This window comes from Podarcis raffonei, chromosome 9 (genome assembly GCF_027172205.1).
Source record: "Podarcis raffonei isolate rPodRaf1 chromosome 9, rPodRaf1.pri, whole genome shotgun sequence".
Classification (NCBI taxonomy): Eukaryota; Metazoa; Chordata; class Lepidosauria; order Squamata; family Lacertidae; genus Podarcis; species Podarcis raffonei.
The window spans coordinates 5,224,006-5,244,331 of record NC_070610.1 but is presented as its reverse complement, the minus strand read 5'-3'; the positions used below and the strand labels follow the sequence as shown (position 1 = coordinate 5,244,331).

Genomic DNA, 20,326 nt, shown 5'->3' with positions numbered 1-20,326 from the left:
TGGAATTGAAATAAATTGTTGAAAATTTTACATTATCAGTTCCTGTCAAGCTGAGATACAGCAGACAGATGTCTAGGCCTTTTGGCCCAAAGTACATCCACAAAATGGAGGACACCTAGTGCAAGACTAGATTATCACAACACTCTGAAAACAAGAGTAATTATGCCTGATGCAAAAAACTCACAATGTATTTAGATCATATACATATAGGCTTGAGCTTAATGCATAAGCTTAATGCACCTCATAATAGCGGCAAGCGCTTCATCAGAATTTACACCAAGCCACAATTGTATGTAATGGTGTGCTCTGTGTGTGTGTGTGCAGAAGGGAGACACAGCTTCAGTGCTCCAACTGAGTTTGATTTACATACGTAAAAATAAATGGCATATCGAATGAAATCTATGGATGTTTCTATATTTGTAAAATACAAGATATAATTTATTAAAATTCCATTGAGCAAGATGGCAAATATGTAACCTTTGCTCCTTTTAAACAATTTACTAATTAGCTATTGCTCAGGGCAGCCTATTAGTCACAAAGCTGCCTACTAATAAAGTCACAGTGACTTAATTCCAAGTAAGCATGCCCTTACTTAGCCTTAGTAATAATTTTAATGAATATTTTAAAACGTCCAAAGTTTTTATTTAAACAAGAGAGAAAAAACATGGATATTTGATAAAAGATTTCATGTGTCTGGATTCTAAAAAAAGAAGGTAACCATCTATTCCCTGAAGTGAAGGCTCAGCTCCCCAAATTCATTTAAGCTTGGATATTTTAAAAATACATATTCTATTATGAAGCTTACACATCAAATCCTTGTTGTGAAGGGGTCTGTAGGAATAGCCTACTGGATTAGGCCAATGGTCATACAGTAACAGAATTGTAGAGGTGGAAGGGACCCAGAGGGTCATGATCTAATCTAGCATCCTGTTCTCACAGTGGCCAACCACCATGAGCCCCGTGGTCCCAACAGACTTGAGAGGCTAGGGGGCAGTTGCTGTCAGATGAGGAGCAGGAGGGTGCAGCTGGGGAGATCTGTTGCCTTTAGGAGCTGGGGAGGCACCCTCACTGGCTGCTTGTCATTTCCTATCCATGCCGCACAGGGATTCCTAAGCAACGGAGGGAGGGCATCAACTTGCCAAGAGGGGAGGCTGGACTGCAGGAGGAGAAGGAGGAGCCAGAAGGGCTGACCAAAACTAGGCAGCGCATCCACTGTTGGGAACAGTGATATGGAGTGGAAATGATTTTACTACTATGTTTTTCTGCAGAAAATTTCTCACTGTTAGAAATGTGATGTTTTATAAATGGTATCATAATGGTGTCAAATTGAGCATCTGGGAGGGATACAATACCAGTGAAATCTAAAACAAATAGTTAAACTACTACTGAACAGTTTTCTCAGGGCTTTCTTCCACCCTTAACATCTAACACGAAGTATATTTTATTGAGTTTATTATGTTCCAAAATAGCTGCATTAAAAAAGAAGATATGTGGCATGTTACTTTTGTTTTCAATCATATTTTTATACTTGGATTTATATTTTTGTGTGGATTATTTTGAAAAAGGAAAGCCGATTCATAAAAGTATACATTAAACCCCCCTTTATTTTGTAATGACAGCAAACTAATTACCTTATGTAGCATAAAAGAACTCAGTTCGGGTTGAGGAAGCCGATTCACCAACTCTGCACCTTCTAACAGAGCCGAGGCTGACTTCGTGTAGCACTGTGAACTCACTAGTGACACATACCAGTCCTTTCAAGAAAAGAGTGTCAATCAACTACACATACTTAAAAACAAAAGAGATAAAACTATCTTGCTTTAAATCAAGCTTCTAAAAAGTACTCAAAAGTTGAAATCATATGCATACTTATGTGCTTGCTACCACCAAGGTTGTATTTACCTGATAATACAATCCTAAATTATTGGTGAGGGGACTGACCCCACCCTTCCTCTTTCACACAGCATCCAAGACAACCATCGTGGGTGACCAACAGAAGCCTCAAATGCCAGACTAAGAAGAGAATGGCAATTCTGAGCAAGTAGCAGTTCACCAGACATATGGACCCTATCAGAATTTTGTCAGCACAAACAGGGCAAGCGGTGCTACAATGCTCTGATAACCCTTTAAAAGTCTGATTCACTTGGTTCTTGTCTTGCGATGCAAAAAGGTCCACTTATGCCACCAAGGTAGGTCACAAGATGAAAAACTGCTGTGTGAAGCTTCCTTTTGCCCTGACTAAGGTGCTGCCTGCTCCGTCAGTTGGCCTGGAGAGTTTTTTCCAAGACAGGAGCTCAGCCTTCCAATGACAGGCTCACAAGTATCTGCACACCACTGTAATGACCACCAGGAATCTGTCCTGGATGGAATCTAGGGATGCATCTGCTAGAAAAGACACTGCCTTTGACACTTTCAGGAGAGACTTCCAGAGACTAACCAGGTCTTAGCAGTTCCTCTAACCATATCAGAGTCACCATTTTCTCCTCTTGAGTCCACCCTCCTCCTGCACTCTCTACTACGACTGTATGTCAGCTATTGAGAAGTTGAGAGGTCAATCATTCTACAGCAAAACCCCATCTTCTTCTAGATGGAGACATACTTTTTTTAATGCACTGGAATCCACACATTTCTGACTGCTTTCTGTAGCTCGAACAAAACCATTTCCCCACAAACAACAAAAGAATCACATTCTTAGCATTTTAAGGTGTGTGTGTCTGTGTGTCTGTGTGTGTAAACCAAGACCTATCTATTTTGTCCTTATTTAGAATACTGTATTTGATTCTAGGCATCCTATTTTGATGAGGCCTTGCCAAAAATGATCAATTAAAAATTAATTAGGCCCAATTTTAAGGACAGCATGTCTAAAAAGAACATTTTAACATTCTAAGTGTCTCTGAATACAATTGCTCTATAATATGGAAGCAGGAATCATGAAATTGCTGTGCAAAGCCTTAACGTTTGAACAACACACACAGATTCTTGCTTTTAACCAATCTCTAGCATTTAGAACAGAAAAATGCACATCTATTTACTAAGTTTATTAGACTGAAAAGTGTTACCTGTACATTTAAAATAAAATTATAATTACAGTAAATCTACAACACGGCCTTACTTTATCTGGAATTACAGTTTCCAGAGCAGGCTGGCTCTCCCCATCTAGTGGGTGTGAAGTAACCAAAGATGATGGGCTCCTTGTTTCTGGTGCTACAGTAAGACGAAACCTATCCAGGAGTGAGTAGAGCCTTTGGTGTCTGGAAAAAAGAAATGCAACCAAATTATGCAGAGTCTAGGAGAGACAAAAACTTTCTGGTAACATCTCCAGGGGATAAATGTGAACAATTTCAACAGTACAAGAGATATGGTGCACTTGATAAATTAAGCACAACACTTCCATATATGATTTTTAAAAAGCAGGATGTGCTTAAAAAGCAGGAAGTAATATATTTTAGCAGGCTCAAACCTTCCTCCTAATGAGAGGCAATAGACTCAGTGTGCCCTAGAGTTCTGTTCAAGGTAGCTCAATCTGCAGAAGGAATTGCAGAGGAGAACAGAAAGGCTCTATATCCTTGAGCACTCTTCCTAACTAGTTTTTGAATTACTGTACAAAAATACAACAAAAATATTTTCCAAAAGAAAGAGCTTTGCTGTTACCGGCAGCAACCACCTTAGGTGCATCCAACTGATGCACGATCGCCAAAGCGCAGATCCTTTTGGACCCAGAAGAAGGCAGAACGGGGGCATAATGGGGCATGGGGCACTTATATGCGCTCCACCGATGTGCACAGGTACCTCCTCCCACTCCAGGGAAAATGGGACAGTTAGAGCTATGATGGAGGTAGGCAGGTTAATCTGAAGGTTCCCTCACTGGAGGTCAATAAGAAGATAAAGAATTCATTAGCATTTGTTGATTGCATGTGCAAGGTACAAACCCTTATGTGGAAGTCTCTACAAAGGAATTAAACGCAGTACACACCTAAATATAGTAGCATTAAATCATCAAACCCTCCCCTTCATTACATTAGATTATTCCGTTTTAAAGTAACACTAACCAATTAATGGTTTACACATTTTGACATGTACAATTAATCCCTTTTGTTACTACCCTATTTTACACCATCAGCTATGCACAAGTGCTTAATCTGCAATTCTCTAAAGCTTCTACTGTATGAATTGTTACATTTCCTAAGTCTCGCAAGTCTTCCTGATGTCTCCAAATGTTTTCTTACCTGTAACGTAGCTTGCTTGCCCTTGCTTACCCTCTTCCAATCACGTCAAACATGGCCTTACTTTCTTTCCTTCTAACAGTTTCTCTTCAAGACAACTTAACTAAATGATTTAACTATTTTCTTCCCTACACAAACAGGCAGAAATTGAGGTTGCTACTTTCACATGTTTGTTCCGCCTCTTTGTACTGTGCCAGAGATTAGGTTTGGGAAATAAATGTTCTATTTTCCAATATAAATTTGTGTTGGAATTTATTTTATTTACTTAAAGAGTATTTGTACTCTGCTCATCAATCCCAAAAACTCCCAGAGCAGCTTACATTCAGACAGTCTTCACCTGCAGGCTTACAACCTAAAAAAAATTACACACAACGAAAAAGGGACAGGGAAGGAAGAGGAAAATAAAAAACAGGGCACCATTTTCTAACAGTTGTTCCTATGTTGACCATCTAGTATGGTTCAGGGGCAGGAGGCCGCTGACAGAGCTGGACCTCCAATAAAGCTGGAGAAATGAGCCTTCTGTAGCTACCTCTTTTGCTGAGGCCCCTGATGGAGTGGCTGCCCTCAGATGACCCTTGATGGAGATTAGAGGCCTTACAGGGTTGGCCTACGCAGCAGAGACAATAGAGTGAGCCCTGCTTCCCAGCTCTCTTACTGCTGGAATGGCTGCTTCCAGATGACACTGGAGAGGAGGTCTGATGGAGCCTCCTTGGTTTTTTACTTCCTTATGCTAGCTAAAAAGTTCAGTCTTTGTTTACTAAATACACTTAACCTCTTCCAACAATTCTATTTTTGTAATTACTACATTTATATACCCACTTGCTCCAAACTTCTTGAAAAGGTAGTTTGTATTTCATAAAAGGGACGCGGGTGGCGCTGTGGGTTAAACCACAGAGCCTAGGGCTTGCCGATCAGAAGGTTGGCGGTTCGAATCCCTGCAACAGGGTGAGCTCCTGTTGCTCAGTCCCAGCTCCTGCCAACCTAGCAGTTCAAAAGAACATCAAAGTGCAAGGAGATAAATAGGTACCGCTCCGGCGGGAAGGTAAACGGTGTTTTCGTGTGCTGCTCTGGTTCGCCAGAAGCGGCTTAGTCATGCTGTACGCCGGCTCCCTTGGCCAGTAAAGCGAGATGAGCGCCACAACCCCAGAGTCGGTCACGACTGGACCTAATGGTCAGGGGTCCCTTTACCTATTTCATAAAAGGCTTACAATCTAAGAGGCAAGATACAAAAGAAAAAAGGAGCTAGGAGAGGATAGGTCAATAAGCAAATTTGGACACTCTTTTGTATTATTACAAAATTAAAAAGGGGAATAGTCAGTGCTTGGTGAGCAACAATATGATAGTTGGCTCCAACCAACCCAATGGAGTGTGTCTTGACATCTCACTTCTCCCTCTGGTGCAATCCAATGGTATGGATTCTGATAAAGGGAGCTGTGTCTAAGTGGAGAGGCCAAACATGAGGCTGTTCTAGTTCTACTGGCTACAAAAAAATAGCAGGGGGCTACCAAGATTAACAATATAAGACACAATTAAAAAGCATTCTGTAGTATGTAAGCAATCCATAGCTAAAATCTAAATAGTTCGGAGTTGAGGAGTTGATACTGAAGAAATGGGATCAGGATAAAACCGTATGTTAAATGAACATTATAGAAGAAAACTGTGGGGGCAGTGGACTTTTCCATCCCCACTTGGGCAGGCAATGCTAGCTGGGGTAGTCCTAAGGGTAAGCAAAAGAGTTCCATCTTCTGGACTTGGAAACAAGTTCACTTATCCCATTTCCAGACCCTCCAAGTATCCTTTTTTTCCAGGGATGTCCCTGATTTAGAAAAGCCATCCTGTTTTCTGATTTGATCCTGGAATGTCCCACTTTTCCTTAGGATGCCCCTATTTTCATTGGAGAAATGTTGACAGGTATGGAGTTATCAGACCGCTGAACCATCTGAAGGCAATCCTGTATAGGGAAGTTTTTTTAATGCTTAATGTTTTATTATGTTTTTTATGTATGTTGGAAGCTGCCCAGATTGGCTGGGGCAACCCAGGAAAGATGCATGGGGTATAAAGGGTAAAATTACCATTATAGAATTGGACGTCCCTATTTTCATCAGAGAAATGTTGGAGGGTATGCACCTCACAGAAGGCATACACAATATTACAGCCATTTTAATAACTGGAACAATTCAAAGATGACAGGGACAAGGAACCATGTCCCCCTGTTGGTTGGGGTGGGGGACAAAAAGTTGGTTTAAGCAAAGCTTGGGGAGAACTACTAAGAGGTTCTCTCACAGGAAGCTGTTTAATGCAATTACTTATTGTTTGTGGCGGGGGGGGGGGACTTATGCAAAATACCTTTTGAAAGATTGTCAGATTCCATATTGCAAGAATACAGCATCACTAATGCATTACCTGAGTGCTAAGCCAGTATTCTGAAGATATTCCTGAATTCTATCCAGCTCTTCAACTGGTAACTGAGCAGTGCTGTTCTATACAAAAACAAGAAAGACAATACATTTGTATAGGTCTGGCAAATGAAAAATAAAACATACATTATGATAAGTTAAGAAGAACGCCAAGAAACTGTGGTTAGCACTAATCATTGTTTGTTACTTTAATTTTACCTAAGCCCGCAAATATGAACTGAAATAACTTAACTTTTCTCTTAAACTGAAGTTTTTTAGATACTAGATATATGTATTTCTACTTAAAGCCTTGAGACTTGCCATATTTTTTGCTCTATACGACGCACTTTTTCCCTTCAAAAATGAAGGGGAAATGTGTGTGCGTCCTATGGAGCGAAGACGCCATAGCCCCGCGACCCTCTCCTGGCTGGAGAGGTGACGCGCGGCTATGGCAGGAGCCTCTTTAGCCACATGCCACCTCTCCAGTCGAGAGAGCGCGCACGGGGCTAAAGAAGCCCCCCGCAACCCTCTCCTGGCTGGAGAGGTGACACGCGACTATGGCAGGAGCCTCTTTAGCCGCGCGCCACCTCTCCAGCTGGGAGAGCGCGTGCAGGGCTAAAGAAGCCATAGAAGCTTTCCGCTGCTCCCCGACCTGCTCTTTGGGGCTGGTGGGGGGCTTCCCCCCGCCAGCCCCAAAGAGCAGGTCGAAAGGAACCTGAAGCCTGGAGAGCGAGAGGGGTCAGTGCGCACCGACCCCTCTCGATCTCCAGGTTTCCAAGGTGACTTGAACGCACTGAAGGCGACTGAACGCACCTTAAACGGTACCTTGTTTTAGAGCGGGAAAACAAGAGGGGGAAAATTCTCCCCCTCTCTGCGCAGCGCCTCCTGCCGCTTCGCTGAAGGGGCGCTGGGCAGAGAGGGGGAGATTTTTTTTTCTTGTTCTCCCCCCTCTAAAACAAGGTGCGTCCTATTGTCCGGTGCGTCCTATGGTGCGAAAAATACGATGTGCACATTAAATATATTGTGCCCCTCCCCTTCTCATTGTATTTAAATAGCTATGTTTATATACAACATTGCACATGACACAGTCAAGTCTCCCTATGGTAAATAATTTTGTTCCCACAATTTACTTCACAGGCAGACTGAATGCAAATTAAATTTAAGAATACTGCACTGTATCAGAAACACTGACAAACAAAAGTATACATAGACATGACAATGCATGTGGTACCTGCACCGCTGCAGCTAAAAGCATTTCTACTCGACGGCAAGCAAGAGTATCGACCATGCGAGCCAGCACACGGAATGGAGTACACAAAAGCTTGTCCACGTACAATATTAAGACGGCACCAGACTGGCTGAGGTGAATCCCCTCTAAGCACTGTAGAGTCTTCTTTACTGCAGTTGGCTAAACAGGGAGAAAAGAAAATTACAAGGCTTTTTTCATACTAAACTACCGAAAAGCAAATGACATATGAAAGTTTTGTTGTTGTTTTTTAAAAAAATATTTATTAAGATTTTACAAAAACATAAGTTTACAAAATACAAAAAAGACATATAAAAAGAAAAAGATACATAAAAAAGAAAAAAGAAAAAGAAAAATACAAAAAACGAATAGATAAAAAAGAATTAAAAACAAATCCATTTTTTGTTACTTTAAACTCATTAGCTTGTTTCCTTGACCTCCTCACACCTCCCCTTTTTGTATTCCCATTTAAATAATCAAATCAGCAAATCCTTACCCTCTTTCGTTTATCTAAACTCTATATCTTAACATATTATAACTCTATATTTTCATCCGTTATCAATTCATTTTTGCATATTCTTATTAACTTTATTGCTAATACCCCCTATTCAATCCAATCATCATTTTAACATTCATTAATTTTACAATATTTCTGTAGATAGTCTTTAAATTTCTTCCAAACTTCTTCCACCAACTCTTCTCCCTGGTCTCGGATTCTGCCAGTCATTTCCGCCAGTTCCATATAGTCCATCACCTTCATCTGCCACTCTTCCAGCGTGGGTAAATCTTGTGTCTTCCAATACTTTGCAATCAGAATTCTTGCTGCTGTTGTTGCGTACATAAAGAAAGTTCTGTCCTTCTTTGGCACCAATTGGCCGACTATGCCCAGGAGAAAGGCCTCTGGTTTCTTCAGGAAGGTATATTTAAATACCTTTTTCATTTCATTATAGATCATCTCCCAGAAAGCCTTAATCTTTGGGCACGTCCACCAAAGGTGAAAGAATGTACCTTCATTTTCTTTACATTTCCAACATTTGTTATCGGGCAAATGATATATTTTTGCAAGCTTGACTGGTGTCATGTACCACCTGTATATCATTTTCATAATATTCTCTCTTAAGGTATTACATGCCGTAAATTTCATACCGGTGGTCCACAACTGTTCCCAGTCAGCAAACATAATGTTATGACCAATATCTTGTGCCCATTTGATCATAGCAGATTTAACCGTTTCGTCCTGCGTATTCCATTTTAACAGCAAGTTATACATTCTTGAAAGTGTCTTAGTTTTGGGATCTAACAGTTCTGTTTCCAATTTTGATTTTTCCACCTGGAAGCCAATTTTTTTGTCCAAATTATAGGCCTCTCTTATTTGATAATAATGAAGCCAATCTCGCACTTTATCTTTTAATTTCTCAAAACTCTGCAATTTCAATTTATCTCCTTCTTGTTCCAATATTTCCCAATATTTCGGCCATTTGGCCTCCATATTGAGCTTTTTCTGAGCCTTCGCTTCCATTGGTGACAACCACCTTGGGGTTTTATTTTCCAATAAGTCTTTGTATCTTATCCAGACATTGAACAATGCTTTCCTGACAATATGGTTTTTAAATGCTTTATGTGCTTTAACCTTGTCATACCACAAATATGCATGCCACCCAAAAACGTTGTTAAAGCCTTCTAGGTCCAAAATGTCTGTGTTCTCAAGAAGCAGCCAGTCTTTCAACCAGCAGAATGCTGCTGATTCATAGTAAAGTTTAAGGTCTGGCAGGGCAAATCCGCCTCTTTCCTTTGCGTCAGTTAATATTTTAAATTTTATTCTGGGCTTCTTGCCCTGCCAGACAAATCTAGAAATGTCTCTCTGCCACTTCTTGAAACAGTCCATCTTGTCCAAAATTTGCAATGATTGAAACAGAAACAACATTTTTGGCAATACATTCATCTTTATAGCTGCGATTCGACCCAACAAGGAAAGCTTCAAATTTGACCATATTTCTAGGTCTTTTTTCACTTCTGTCCAACATTTCTCATAGTTATCTTTAAATAAGTTTAAGTTCTTAGCAGTCATATTAACCCCCAGATATTTTACTTTCTTAACTAATGTTAAACCTGTCTCCTTCTGAAACCTCTCTTTCTCAATCGGTGTAAAATTTTTCTCAAGAACTTTAGTTTTTAACTTGTTCAACTTAAATCCTGCCACATGACCAAATTCTTGAATCAATTCTAATACTCTTTTTGTACTAGATTCTGGCTCCTGTAACGTCAAAACTAGGTCATCTGCAAAAGCTTTCAATTTGTATTGTTTGGCTCCGACCTGGATACCTTTAATCAGATGGTCCCTTCTAATCATATTTAACAAAACCTCCAGGACCGAAATAAAAAGCAATGGGGAAATTGGGAAGCCTTGTCGTGTCCCTTTCTCTATCTTAAATTCCTCTGTCATCACATTATTGACTATTAACTTAGCCTTTTGTTCTGAGTAAATTGCACTTATACCATTTTCAAACCCTTGACCCACCCCCATTCCCTGAAGATTTTTCTTCATAAAATTCCAAGAAATATTGTCAAAGGCTTTCTCCGCATCTATAAGAATTAAAACTGCTTTGGTATTAATGTTCACTTGCAACTTCTCCAAAATGTTAATTATGTTCCTCGTGTTGTCAGACAAGTGTCTACCTGGGAGAAAGCCAGCTTGGTCCTTATGTATCTCTTCCACTAATACTTTTTTTAATCTATTAGCCAAAATATCAGCAAAAATTTTGTAATCCACATTAAGCAGGGATATGGGGCGGTAGTTCTTAAGTTGTGTCTTTTCAGACTCCGTTTTCGGTATAAGTGTAATGTAGGCTTCCTTCCATGACTCTGGCGCTTTTTCCCCCTCCAAAATTTCATTACAAACCTCCTTTAGTGGCTGAATTAAGTAATCTTTCAAAGATCTATAGTATTTTGAGGTTAAGCCATCCGGCCCTGGAGATTTACCCAACTGCATATTCTGAATGGCACCTTCTACCTCCTGTTCTGTAATTTTATAGTTCAACATTATCTTATTTTCTTGCGAGATTTTTTGTAATCCATTTGTTTTTAAAGATTGGTCTATATCAAACTCTTTCTGTGGCCCTTGTGTATATAATTCTTTAAAATATCTCTGGAAGCATTTTCCAATTACCACTGGATTCTGAATGTTCTTTCCTTCCACTTCCAAATTAGTGATGGTATTGAGCTTTTGTCTTTTTTTCATTTGCCAAGCTAACAATTTTCCACATTTATTAGCCGATTCAAATGTCTTTTGTCTCATTTGTTTAATTTTCCATTCAATTTCCTGGTTCATCATCTTCATATATTGCACTTGATATAACTTTATATCTCTCAGAATCTCTTGTGACTTTGGTTTCGCTCTTAGTTTCTTCTCACCCTCTTATTTTTTCCAAAATTTTATCTTTTTTTTCATTTTGGGCTCTCTTCTTTATTGTATTCTGTTGGATCAGAAACCCCCTCATAACTGCTTTACTTGCGTCCCAGATTATTCTTTTTTCAATACTAGTATTCAAATTTATCTCAAAATAGTCTCTCAAGGTTTTTTGGGCCTTCTTAACAACCTCTTGGTCTCTAAATAAGGTGTCATTCATCCTCCATCTGAAGGAACCGATTGGTGTTAGTTTCATCTCCATTTTCACAGCATTATGCTCGGAGCAAGTTTTTGGGCAAATTTCCACTTTTCGAGTCTTAGGTGCCAGTCCTCTAGTTATCCATATTTGGTCAATTCTAGTCCATGTCATTTTGGCTTCAAAGAATGTTCCCTCTCTTCCTAATGGGTTTTTAGTTCTCCAAATATCAATCAAGTCCATATTGTCAGTCAGTTCAAAAAAGGTTTTTGGTAGTCTGCCATCTTTCGTTACAATCTGTCTCTGCGACTTGTCCATATTTGTAGATACCACTCCATTCATATCTCCCATCATAATAATGTTGTAGTCCATGTAGTCTAACAATGTCTCATGCAATTTCTTTAAAAATTCAGATTTCCCCTCATTTGGTGCATAAACTCCTACTATTAAAAATTTTTCTCCTTGTGATTGAATTTCGATTGCTACAAATCTTCCTTGATCATCTTTAAAAACAAGTTTCGGTGACAGGCTCTCTTTGGTGTAAATTACAACTCCTCTCTTTTTAACCTTATTCGATGAAATAAACTCTTGTCCCAATCTTTTATTAATCAATACTTTCCTGTGTAGCCTTATCACATGTGTTTCCTGTAAACAAATTAAGTCCAATTGTTCCTTTTTCAATAAATGAAAAACTTTCCTCCTCTTCTCCGGGGAGTTAAGTCCGTGAATGTTCCAACTTAGTAATTGCAGAGACATGGTGTATTTATTCTACTTTCCTCCAACTGCTCCCAGTAATTCCTCTTGTTCCGACAGTGGTATCACTTTTTCTAATTTGTCCAGTCCCGAAGATGGTGGTACTATGTCCAGTACTCCTGGTTTTAAAGCTCTTAGCCCTTCTAGAGCTTCTTTTTGCAGGTCTTCTTCGTAATCTCTCAGGAATTTTTCCTTATCTTCCACTGATCTTATTTTGAACTTTTTCCCTTTAAAGGTAAAGGATAGGCCTTGAGGGAATTCCCACCTAAAAGCAATTCTGTTACTTCTCAGCAAGGCCACCAAATCTCCGTAGTTAGTTCTAAGATCCAATAAGTATTTCGGAATATCCTTGAATATCTCCACTCTTGAATCATTTATTTCCAAGGTCTTCTGGAAGTACAGGCTCAATATTTTATCTCTTTCTTCTTTCGTTCGGAGGGTAACCAAACAGTCTCTCGCTCTGTTCTTTCTCCCTCCTCTTCCAAGTCTAAAAGCACTTACTATCTTGAAGTCTTGCTTAGCATCCAAATTCCAAAATTCTGCAAATTCCTTCGTAAGAAAGTCATTCAAACTGTCTTTTTCCAATTCAGGGACCGCCCTGATTCTCAGATTAATCTGTTTTTCCTTAAGTTCAATCATAGACAGAAGCGACCGGTGGTCCTTAAGCTCTTTGCATATAGGTGGAATCTTTTCCTCTACCGCCAGCACTTTTTCCTTTGCTTCCTCAACTGCCTTTTGGTTCGAAGTGGATTCTTGCAACAGTCTTTCAATAGCTTCTGTGTTTGAGTTCACCTTCTGCCCCAAACTGTTAATACTAGTAGTATTTTGGTCAATTTTAGTAGTCGCTTCAGTGACTTGGTTACTTAATTTTTCCAAACTTTCAAAAATTTTATTTAATACTGAAGTGAATCCCTCTTCAGTAGCCATTCCTTTAGGCCCAACTTGTGCAGGATCTTTCCCTTGTACAGAGTCTTTTCCTTGTGATGCAGAAGGGGCAGATACAGATGCAGAGGCAGATACGGATGCTGTACGCTGCTGCGTTACACTAGTCTGCTGCTGTCTAACCTTTCCCGATCTTGTTGTCTTTTCCTGAAGCAAGTCTGCCATGCCACTTTGTCTAGGAATCTGGAAGTCAAGGTCAATCCCACGGTCAAAACTTGTTTTGCTATGAAAGTTTCCCAGGCCAGTCGAGAGTGGAAAATCCCCTGGCTAGTTGCAACAATTTCAAAGTTCCTCTAGGGGGACACAGTAGCGATCAATAGTGTTACAATAAGTTCTCTCTTCAGATTTTCCAAAGTCCCCCTTTTACAAAAGAGAAGAGCAACAGTTCCAAATTCAAAATAACCCTCAGAGTAAAAGTGTCTCACTTGCAGAGTTAACTGTCACAAAGTAACATTGTCCATAATTAGTGCGATTCTCAGTACAGCATTTTTATTAGCCTGGCAGTCCGTTCCCAAGGATTAAGTGGTGGTCTTTTACTCCTTTTTCCTCCACTTTTCTTGCAGGCAACGTATATTTTCCCCTCTTCCCTCCCCTCTCCTGCAATTCAAGGAGGGAAATCTTTTAATTTGACGTTAGGATTTAAGTCCTTTTTAAACCCCACTCTCCAGCATTAGCTTAATCAGTCTTTGCTTTGATCTATATACAGAAAGGAAGGCGGGCTTCCTGTTTGTGCCTTCCCGTTTCAGTGCCAAATTAATCCTCTTTTTCTTGAATCCCCGGGTCTTTGAACTTGACCTACTCACGGGTAGTTGTTTGTTAGCCAAATTGTCCCAGGAAAAAGGTCAGCGCTCTCCGGCAACGGCTGTGCGGCTTCGCTCCACGGAAGCAGTTGGCTCTCAGCACCGCGCCTGTCTCCCCGTTTTGCTCCGGGACCCCTTATGGGGTTCCTTCGCCGTTAGGGGGGGCGCTAAAGGTGCCCGCTGAGTCCCACGAACACAGGCTTCTCCCGCCTGTAGTTTCCTAAAGGGTCCCCGCGTCGCCGTCGCGGTTGGACCCGATTTCCGTGGAGTAATCCCCTCACAGCTGGAGGGAATCCGCCATTACCGATGGCGCCGCCTCCGGAAGTCGACATATGAAAGTTTTGAACAGCTCTGAACAAAACAAATCATTCCTTAATGGAGTTGTAGCTTAAACTCAGGCACAGACTAAACAAAGGCACGGACCCCAAAAATTTACACACCAGTTCCTTGAGTTTCTCTTTATGTTAACCTTGCCCCTCCATAACACCCAACTCTACCTCTTTTTAGCATCTAATCCTGACTAATTTAGAAGATACTCTGAACAGGAGTGCTGGGAGATAACAATAGGGTAGATGAATGCTAATAAACTGAATCTGAATCCAGCTAAGAGAGAATTACTAGTACAGTGGTACCTCCGGTTGCGAATGGGATCTGTTCCAGAGCTCCGGTCAGATCCTGAGGTTTTCGCTACCGGAGGTGCCTGTTCTGCCCATGCACGTGCGTCAAAACCCAGAAAAATACTTCCGGGTTTGCTGTGTTCGCATCCTGAAGTTTACGTAACCAGAGGGTTACGTAACGTGAGGTACAGCAGGCGACGTTTCTAAGCAGGGAGACTGTATTCAGCTGATTCTGGACAGGGTTGCACTCCCCCTTAAAATTTAGGTTTATAGAATGGTATTTTTTTATTGATCCAGCATTGCCCATGCCACACACACACCCGAGCCAATTTTGGGAGGTGCAATGTGCACAAGGGAAGCAGAGGGAGGAAAGCCCCATTGCGCAAGCAGAAATCCTTGCACAGGGCTTTTGCGGATGGGGCTCAGAAGATGAATCCCAAGGTGAGGATAAGGGTCACAGAAAAGGGTAACAGGGAATTTTTATACAACTTACAGCTGCAAAGTTCTCACACCGCGACTGAATAGCCTGGATGAAAAGTCCACTCGCTGCTGAATTCCTGTGAATGGCACTAATGAAATCTTGCACAGGTGGTTCATGGGAGAGATTAATAAGATCTTGAACGTGATTCACTGTCAGCCAGGTTAAGTGTTCAGAATCATGCAGGTTTTGGCACTATGGAAGGAAAAAGAATTTGATTCATCAATTCTAAGGCAATGCCAACTGTCAACTGGGATAGCTCAGTCGGTAGAGCATAAGACCCTTAATCTCAGGGTTCTGGGTTTGAGCCCCACATTGGAAAAAATATTCCCACTTGCAGGAAGGGACTAGATGACTCGATGAGTCTATGAAATCATAAAGGTTGCATGGATGACATCTCTACATGTGAATTCCTCTACCGATACCCTAACTCAGAGAACTACATTTAAAGTTGGCCAACCCTCTGAAGGTCTTCTGCTACCAAAGTGGCCACTGAGCATGTAAGAGCCCTGCACTCATTACATGTATACATATATGCAACACACTCTTTCTCATATGTGTGCAGGCACATGAAACAGAGCACACCACAAAGACATGCACACACCTCTTAATCTTACTTAATAGTGGCTAGTGAGTCTTTAATATGTTTTATGTGTTTAATATGTCTGGATTATCAATGTTTTATGGATGGTTTTTATTGTCTAAATTATGCCAATAAAGGCTGAATGAATGAATGCACACACCACAGTCATGCTCATCACATCATTGGGTTTGTTGGGGAGGTTTAAACCTCTGCACCTAGCCCAACACGACAACTGAACACGAGTCTTGCTGGGCAGAACTAAACCTCTTCCCAGAAGCCCAGAGCTGCACTGAAGAGGAAGATGGGGCCTGGAAGGCTTTGTGTGTCTGATTCTGGCCACAACCACCCCTGTTGTAACAGAACATCTGTAGAGAAAATAAGGGAGACAATCTTCCCTCTTTGGACTAGAAACCACAGTATTTAAGTGGAGATCAGGTAGACTTGGTGCTACGTTTTCACCTAGATGTAGACACTGTTTAAGATTAAAGGCAAAATTATCTTAGGAGCAGTGTTTTTTATTAAACCTCAGAATACAGCCCTACTACTTGTTATGGAGGAGGCAAGAACAGAATGAGCTAATGGCAGAAATCCTGACTGTGATGTCCATTGGGAGAAAATCAATGCACTAAATCCTGGAAGGAGGACATATCTAACAAAAATACTCTGGTTTATTTTCAGATCGTATAAATCTTTCGCCTTTTACTAACAAACAAAAGTCTTTAGAAGAAGGGCAGTATATAAATCTAATAAATAAATAAGTAAAAATAAAATAGATATGTGAAAGCTCAGGAGTGGGAGAGGAAACACTCAGGAAAAGAAAATTTCCTCACCTGAGAACTCCCACCCCACAACTTTTGTCAAAGGAAAATGGGTTTTTTTACACATTTCATCTTTTCAAATGAGTGAAATGTTTTCAAGACTGGGGTTTAGTAACTCAAAATGTATAGCATAACATTTCTTATGTAAGGTAATCTACAGCATTAGAAAATGATAGTTCCAGTGCATACGGTAGACATATACAATACAGGCAACTTCCAATTTATGTGGGGGTTACCTTCCAAGGCACCGTGTATCTAAGTGAAATTGCGTATATTTGAAACACCATTGAAAAAGCCTGCAAATATCCTGTTCTGCCCCTTTTTGAGTCACTTTTGGGTTCAATGCAGTCGTGCACATATTGGGCGCACCTAAAATGGCCACTTTCTGTACTCAAATCCAAGATGCATTTCTTAACCTTGAGAGTGCTGTCAACTTTCTGAGGAGCCTATAGGGTCTTCTTTTTCTTGTGAACTGTTACCTTCTTCTTCTGACCTATGATGTAGTGTGGAGATGCTAGAAACAAGAATTCTACACCTGCTGCCTTCTGACCTCACCCCTCCCTTGTGGTCAACTTTCACTTCTCTCAAATTACATAATCTGCTATAATCCTACACCTACCTATTTAGAAGCCAGTTGCATTGGGTTCAGTGGGACTTACTCCAAAGTATGGGACGCGGATGGCACTGTGGTCTAAACCACAGAGCCTAGGACTTGTCGATCAGAAGGTTGGCGGTTTGAATCCCCCTGACGGGGTGAGCTCCTGTTGTTCAGTCCCTGCTCCTGCCAACCTAGCAGTTCGGAAGCACATCAAAGTGCAAGTAGATAAATAGGCGGGAAGGTAAACGGTATTTCTGTGTGCTGCTCTGGTTCACCAGAAGCGGCTTAGTCATGCTTGCCACATGACCCAGAAGCTCCCTGCGGACAAACGCCGGCTCCCTCGACCTATAGAGCGAGATGAGCGCGCAACCCCAGAGTTGTCCATGACTGGACCTAACAGTCAGGGGTGCCTTTACCTTTACCTTTTTATGTGTGTACAAGATTGGAGCCTAAGGCATTTGCAACTTTGAGGCTGCTATCTGATGATGGCTTTCTTGGGACTATTATTTCTAAGTAAATATACATAGAATTCCTTGTGAATTTAATAAATATGCTAAGTAGTATCATTTTATATGCCAAGTTAAAATGATGCATTTTATGTTGTTAAGGTAGTAAAATAAATTTAGGTTTGAAAAGAAACTAACTATTGCATATATTTACATTTTCAGGGGGGGGGATGGAAATACTGAAATGTCCAGCAATTTTAAGAAGCTGTCTAGGGCAGAGAGCTGCTCAATTTTTGTAAATAAAAGGTTAAACTTCGACACTATATTTAGGCAGAGTGCCTGGTCCTGACACTCTGATGTCCAAAATGGATAATTGTCAGAAAGCAGAGAATTGGGAATGAAGAAAGTACAGAAAATGGCAGTGCCACAAATACATAAAATGTTTATATGCAAGATTATGCTTCAAAATCACTAAAGGTATTCTCTGGGAGTTATTATTTATCTAGCAGCAACACAGAGTACATGGACCTTAACAGCATAAGGCAACAGGTCTCTGCCCAGAAGAGTTTTCAATCACAATTACATGTGAATAGGATAATAATAGTAAATAAATAATCACCACAACCGACTAGTTTACACACAAAACGTTCACAGACAAAATACACAAAATTAAAAGTAGGTCATTGCCATAGGAGGGGCAGCGGCATTATTTTGAATAATTCAAAACTTACCACATAATCACAAAAAAGGATGAGTGCCCCTCTTCGGACTATCTCTCGATTGCACATACCAAGTCTGGATTCAGAATCTGCTTCAATGTCATCTCCATGTTTCTCAGGCCTAAACAATTTTGTAGTGGAAAGACTGTGCCTTCTGCGGGGGGCGAGGGAAAGGGAGAGAGAGGGGGGTAATATTTTTACTCCTAAATGGAGACTTTGATTTCCAGAAAACAACACTGTCAAACTTTCTTCCAGTTTGAACAACAACCCTTCGTTATGCAGTTAATTTATCATTTTCTTCTAAAGGTGGACAAGTCTTCTATTATCTAAGCCCCTCTGTACAAGGTGAGAGGAAGAGAAGGGAGCTGGCGGAGCTTTCCTAGATCCTCTTTTAGTAAATTGAGAAGAGTGGAGGCGGCGGGACGCACCAGACAAACATCTTCACTGACCCCCACCCCCACCCCTACCCCCCAGACAAGAACCCAAGAGAAAGGGCTAACAAGTAAAATGGAATAATAGGAGGAACAGGGGAAAAGAAAATGGCAGACAGGCAATAGCAAAAAGAAAAACACACACAGATTAACAAGCAAGATCCCTTTGAAAATAAATAAATTACATACTACAAGACACCCAGATAAGGACAAACAGGTAACCAAGAGTACAAGGAGAGAGACACACAGAGGGTGGAGGACCACTTCGAAGCAGGCAAAATCAGAAATTGAAGTTGCATGCTGCTTGTAGTTGTGGGCAGGGCTGATGCCAATTGTGGGCAGGACCACAGGTAACTAGTCACCCTTTTCTGTACTCTCTGACACCTTCCTGTCTTCCTCTCCACCCAGAGGGCCAAGGGATAACAGATCCATCTTCCTAGAGGTACAGTGATTACTAGCAGAGGTCTTCTGAAATTAGGCCAGGGGCAAGTGAAATCATACTATGGGCTGAAGCATAGCTGTCAACGTTTCCCATTTTTAAAGGGAAATTCCCTTATTCCGAATAGGATTCCTTGCAAGAAAAGGGAAAAGTTGATAGCTATGGGCTGAAGGTTGCCAACCCCTATTAAGGACTCTGCTTGAACGAACTATGGACAATTTGTATTTATTAAATTTATGTACCACCCTTCATCTGAGGATCACAGGGCCGTTTACAATATAAACACACAAAAATGCTTAACAAGATACTTCTACCACTATGAAAAATAGTCTTACTTTGGAGTCTGATGCACTTCTGACCACCAGCTACAGTTTGTATAATTAACAAGTAGTAAGATTTGACACCACAGGAGGACTAAAGAAGGATGTGTAGGTATCATGGACTGAACAAGATCATTCAAGCTTTTAAGGGTGTAGAAATCACCATCTGACTCATCTCCTGTAAAGAGCTTAGTGGCTGCAGCTGTGATTCTTCTGAACATTCCTAAAACAGTGAAAATGGTTTTTAAAAGCCCAAACAAAATTAGAAATAGCACATTATAACAGAGATCCATTTGACAACTCATGGTTTAGACCACTAAAATATTTAATTCTTATCAATCTGAATTTTAAATATTTCTTAGTTAATGAAGTTTCTAAGTATCATGCTTCCAGAAAAAAAACTTTTAAAAGTACTCCTAGGATCTTTTTTTGACTGATTTTTAGCAGTGCATTTCACTGTAATTAGTCATACCCTATCCTGGCGAAATGCAAAGCTCTCCAAATATCACTGAGTATTTTCTTCAAAACATGATCAGTGGAAAGCAATGAGGCCCAGATACAAGATACCCTTTGTTAAGGGGCATGGCTGCATAATTGTGTGCCCCCCCCCTCCATCCTTCTGACATAAACCTCTCCAAGGAGAACTCAGAGATTACCCTAAACTGAAACCTTCCTCAGCTGTGATAGACACACTGCAGTTAGGCTTGAAAGAAGGCCCTTACTGGTACTAACAGAAATCTGTTTTGAGGTCCAGCTGTGGGGCAGAGGGCCCGTTGGGTGCACCAACCTATGGGTTGCAGAGTCCCCCCCACCCCAACAGCGCTAGTTCATTTCATAGAATAACAGAGTAAGAGTTGGGGGGGGGGTCGTCTAGTCCAACTTCCTGAAATGCAGGAATCTTTTTCTCCAACATGG

The 20,326-nt window shown here is 40.8% G+C and overlaps 1 protein-coding gene across 4 annotated transcripts in view; it reads right to left on the bottom strand.

Annotated features, from left to right (window-relative positions):
* Positions 1–20,326, bottom strand: part of HTT (huntingtin) — a 115,047-nt gene that overhangs the window by 32,261 nt on the left and 62,460 nt on the right. For all 4 annotated transcript variants that reach the window (XM_053403377.1, XM_053403374.1, XM_053403376.1 and 1 more), the window contains 7 exons: positions 19,427–19,634; positions 18,234–18,375; positions 15,073–15,252; positions 7,851–8,027; positions 6,627–6,703; positions 3,113–3,251; positions 1,632–1,754 (listed from right to left, as the gene is read on the bottom strand). In XM_053403377.1, coding sequence (XP_053259352.1) covers positions 1,632–1,754; positions 3,113–3,251; positions 6,627–6,703; positions 7,851–8,027; positions 15,073–15,252; positions 18,234–18,375; positions 19,427–19,634 — 1,046 coding nt within the window. The remainder of the gene's footprint in view (positions 1–1,631; positions 1,755–3,112; positions 3,252–6,626; positions 6,704–7,850; positions 8,028–15,072; positions 15,253–18,233; positions 18,376–19,426; positions 19,635–20,326) is intronic.